Below are 4,712 nucleotides of genomic sequence, written 5' to 3'. Positions count from 1 at the left end.
AATTTAAACTTTTATTTTTTTCATCTTATTAAACTAATAACTAGTTGATGGTATTTACGGATTATTTAATTATGCAGAAAAATAAATGTCTTAACAGATAAGAGAATAAATAAATTAAAGAGAAAAAGGGTCTTTCCCTGTTTATATAAGGTAATGAACTTGAGCAAACAGAAGACAAGGACGACTTTTGCTTTGAGAATCCCAATTTCATTCACATCTTCCCTGTGTTTGCCTTTCATCTTCTTTATCCTCTCATTGTTTTCTCTCTCTATTTTCTAGGAATATATATAACTCACTCCTCTTGGTCCAGTTGGAAAGAACTAGAACACTGTTAATTTTAATTATACACCAAGAAAAATTCATAGTGCCAAATATTTTCATCAAAAAGAAATGGAAGGAGTGGTACATACAGGCACTGATGCCTCAGCTTTCAGGGAGTGTTTCTCTTTGACATGGAAGAATCCTTATGTTCTTCGCCTTGCTTTCTCTGCTGGGATTGGTGGTCTTCTTTTCGGCTATGACACTGGTCCTTTTTCTTCATTTCCTTATCCTTAATCTCATGTCTGTTTTTTTTGTGTGTTTTTGGCTCTCAAAATGTCTTCTTGGTTGTTCCTTGTTGATGTTGCAGGCGTGATTTCTGGTGCCTTGCTTTATATCAGAGATGATTTCAAGTCTGTCGACCGACAGACTGTTTTACAGGTGCAATCTTTCCTAGTTCTTGTCTGAATTTTTCGGTGAATCCGTCGATTTTTGGACAATCATCTGTCTTTACTGCACCAGCAGCTACTCTGTTCTCTTAAAGTTGCTTACTTTTTGTGTTGGACCCTGAAATGGCTGACCTTTGCCTTGTTTTATCTGAAAATTGCTTGTTATATTGGTGAACTTGCACTTTTATTCAAGTTTCCAAGGAGGGAATTTGGCAAAAACATGTGTACACTTGCATGCAACAAGTAATGTACGAATTTGGGATAACTTACAGAATTTTAGGAGGGTATTAATAGAAAATATGAAGAAAATATGTAAAGTATATGATCATTTGAAATTTCCAGGGATACTGGTTCCTAAGCTGCTAAAGTTTTCTTTTACTGTATACATGTAAACAGGAGAGCATAGTGAGCATGGCAGTTGCTGGAGCCATCATAGGAGCTGCAATCGGAGGGTGGATGAATGACCGATTCGGACGGAGAACTGCAATCCTCATTGCTGATTTCCTGTTTTTTATCGGAGCTGTAGTTATGGCCTCAGCTCCTGGAGCTCCTCTCCTTATCGTTGGCCGAGTTTTCGTTGGACTTGGAGTCGGAATGGCATCAATGACATCTCCTCTTTACATCTCAGAATCGTCTCCTGCCAAAATCCGCGGTGCCCTTGTTAGCACCAACGGATTTCTTATCACTGGTGGCCAGTTCCTCTCCTACCTCATCAACTTGGCTTTTACTAAAGTAAGCTACCATAAGAACATATGGACAGATTATAAGGGAAATGTAGGATAAGTTGTTGAACTTTGATGGTGGTTTTGTTTTCTCCAGGCACCAGGGACATGGAGGTGGATGCTCGGAATTGCCGGTCTTCCAGCACTTCTGCAGTTCATTCTCATGTTGCTTCTTCCTGAATCACCCCGTTGGCTATACCGCAAGTTTCGTGACCATATTCCGAATACCCCAAAATGTTAATCCCATGTTCATTTATTCAGCCTTTTGATCGATTCCCTGTTGAAACAGGGAAGAGAAGAAGAAGCCAAAGTGATATTGAGGAAAATTTACCCAGCAGAAGATGTTGAAAAAGAAATTCAAGATTTGAAAGAATCGGTTGAGGCTGAAATCAAGGAAGAAGGATCTGCAAAAATAAATATCACGAAACTGTTGAAAACCAAAACAGTGAGGAGAGGGCTCATAGCCGGTGTCGGACTCCAAGTTTTCCAACAATTTGTCGGCATAAACACTGTCATGTATTACAGCCCCACCATAGTTCAATTAGCCGGTTTTGCCTCCAACCGAACAGCGCTTCTGCTTTCCCTCATCACCGCCGGCCTCAATGCCTTAGGCTCCATTGTAAGCATATACTTCATTGACAGAACCGGGAGGAAGAAGCTGCTACTAATCAGTTTGTTCGGAGTAGCAATTTCACTTGGTCTTCTAGCAGGAGTCTTCCATGAGACCACATCCCACGCTCCGATGATTAGCCAAGTTCAAACATCGCACTTTTCGAATTATACATGCCCCGATTACGGTTCAGCTAGAAACCCTGGCTCTTGGGATTGCATGAAGTGTTTGAAGGCTTCTTCTCCGAGTTGTGGATTCTGTGCTTCACCAACAAACAAGGTTAAAGTACATGATATTTCTATATTTTACAAGTCCCATATTTAATTTTCCCTTTATTGATTAGAATTTTGTTACTGCAGCTGCTGCCAGGAGCATGTCTGCTCTCAAATGACACAGTGAAAGATCTGTGCCATGGTGAAAGTAGGTTATGGTGCACAAGGGGATGTCCGAGCAATTTTGGATGGCTTGCGCTGATCGGTCTAGCTCTCTACATCATATTCTTCTCCCCCAGAATGGGAACTGCTCCATGGATAGTCAACTCCGAGATTTATCCTCTCAGGTTCAGAGGCATATGCGGCGGGATTGCTGCAACTGCTAACTGGATCTCAAACCTCATCGTGGCTCAATCGTTTTTATCGTTGACGGGAGCGATCGGGACTTCTTGGACATTCCTGATATTCGGGGTCATATCGGTGGTAGCTTTACTGTTCGTAATCGTCTACGTGCCGGAAACCAAGGGGCTGCCTATTGAGAAGATTGAGAAGATGTTGGAAACTCGAAGTTTGCACTTCAGGTTCTGGGAGAGAAGCCACAAATCACAAGAAAAGAGCCAAGCAGTGTGAATAAAATAGTCAAATCCTTAGGAGAAGAATGCTGAAATGAAAAAGAAAATACCAAACCCTGAAAATATTTAAACATTGCATTCAGCAAGAGTGGCATTAATTTGATAATGAAAAGCTGCTTTTGTTTTCTCTACAACCCGCCTTCTCTATAGGAAACAAAGCTGAAAAAGATAGAACCCTAATTTCAGTGTTTTGCAATCTCCATGCATGGTTATCCTCTTTAATGCTTTTATGAAGGATTCTTGCCTCAGACAATATGCTATGCCAGAGTTAGGTCTTTGGCAGATAACCCTTCTTGCCTTGAGCTTTGCTGTAATGATGTGCCTTTGAGCTGAGTGTAATCGAACTCGAAGGTCTTTGGCAGATAACCCTTCTTGCCTTGAGCTATGCTGCAAATGATGTGCTTTTGAGCTGAGTGTAATCGAACTCGAAGGTCTTGTGTTGACAGATAACCCTTCTAGCCTTAAGTTATGTTGCAAATGATATGCCTTTGAGCTGAGTGTAATCGAACTCGAAGGCTTTGGTGGACAGATAACCCTTCTCGCCTTGAGTTATGTTATAAATGATGTGCTTTTGAGTTGAGTGTAATCGAACTCGAAGGTCTTTTGTTGACATATAACCCTTATCGCCTTGAGTTATGCTGTAAATGGTGTGCCTTGGAGTTGAGTGTAATCGAACTCAAAGGTATTTTGTTGGAAGATAGCCCTTTTCGCCTTGAGCTATACCGCAAATGGAAAAAATAGTTTCTCTTAACAGGTCTAAGCCGGTCATAATTCTCAGGTGGTTCCCCTGAGCGGGTCTGAACCAGGTGAGATGATCTTTGAATGTCTCCCCTTCTACGGGAAAGTCTAGTGATAAATTCTAACAGCCGAATATCTTCTGTTGTGGAATTGAAATCTGGCTTGAAAACATTAACTGGAAACCTGCTACCCACCATCATTCTTTAAAGGTGCTTTTGAATTGAGTATCCTTCATCCTGAAGTCAAAACTTGACTCTAAAAGCTGCAAAAATCATGTATGCTAAAATGTTGAATGTGATGCTCTTAAGTATGTCTAAGATGCATGCAACATGAATGAGTTAGGTTTTATCTCTTGGATGGAGTCTTTTGCTTTGTCTGCCAATCTGGTCCTGGGAATTGATATTGCCCCATTTTCTTCTCGGGTTTCAGTTTCACATTTGAGACTGTCCTGTTTGAAAATGTTTTTCTCTTTTCTTTTATTTTAGGAGGAAAAATGTGAGAATATAAGAATTCTGTAAAACATTTCCCCTTAAAACAGGCTCGCCATCAAATCAAATCATAAACATGAGTTCAAAGAATATCAAAAGAATCAATAGCTCTTTACTGCTTTCAGAGTTAATGTTCTTTGACAAATATTCAAATGGATTAGTTGGTTTCAGGTTGGCTTCCTATTTTCTATGGTTTTGGCCACAGAAATGTCATTTCTTTCTCAGTCCTCTTGAACATCGCAACATGCACCTATTTCTTGGCTTGACATTTTAATTGGATGCGGACAAAATGACACGACTAGCATAATCAATTACTAGACCTTCTATTTCGATCCTCTGAAATCTTTCATTTGTTCAAGCTTTGTAAATTCCTCTAACAAAGGCAGTGCAAAAATATCGTTCTAAAAATGAATTTCTTGAGTGCTCGTGTGAAATTGACTATGACAGCTATTCCTTAACTCCCATAGTTCCTTATTTAATTTGCCATTGTCTAGCAAGCTGGATCTATAAAGTCGGAGCATTTAACCAATTTCTCTAGAAGGACAAATCAATATCGTTGTATTATAATCACCTTTATCAGGCTACCTGAATATTATCCATAAA

At 39.9% G+C, this 4,712-nt stretch overlaps 1 protein-coding gene across 1 annotated transcript; it reads left to right on the top strand.

Annotated features, from left to right (window-relative positions):
• The first annotated feature begins 373 nt into the window (after positions 1-373).
• LOC120203038 (probable inositol transporter 2) lies at positions 374-3,017 on the top strand. Its single transcript, XM_039203408.1, has 6 exons — positions 374-526; positions 629-699; positions 1,104-1,439; positions 1,527-1,634; positions 1,719-2,318; positions 2,399-3,017. Exons 1-6 carry the CDS (start codon positions 391-393, stop codon positions 2,879-2,881), a joined length of 1,734 nt encoding a protein of 577 aa, XP_039059339.1. The 5' UTR covers positions 374-390; the 3' UTR covers positions 2,882-3,017.
• Positions 3,018-4,712: the final 1,695 nt, after the last annotated feature.

The sequence above is a fragment of the Hibiscus syriacus genome, unplaced genomic scaffold, assembly GCF_006381635.1.
Source record: "Hibiscus syriacus cultivar Baekdansim isolate YM2019G1 unplaced genomic scaffold, ASM638163v2 tig00009019_pilon, whole genome shotgun sequence".
Taxonomy (NCBI): domain Eukaryota; kingdom Viridiplantae; phylum Streptophyta; class Magnoliopsida; order Malvales; family Malvaceae; genus Hibiscus; species Hibiscus syriacus.
The sequence above is the reverse complement of the archived record's forward strand: the minus strand, read 5'-3'. Positions and strand labels throughout refer to the sequence as shown.

Bases quoted from the DNA above. Each gene is read 5' to 3' on its own strand.
- LOC120203038 (XM_039203408.1), top strand. From the start codon at position 391: ATGGAAGGAGTGGTACATACAGGCACTGATGCCTCAGCTTTCAGGGAG. The intron at 700-1,103 runs GTGCAATCTTTC...ACATGTAAACAG, and splicing joins ACCGACAGACTGTTTTACAG to GAGAGCATAGTGAGCATGGC. The intron at 2,319-2,398 runs GTTAAAGTACAT...TTGTTACTGCAG, and splicing joins GTGCTTCACCAACAAACAAG to CTGCTGCCAGGAGCATGTCT.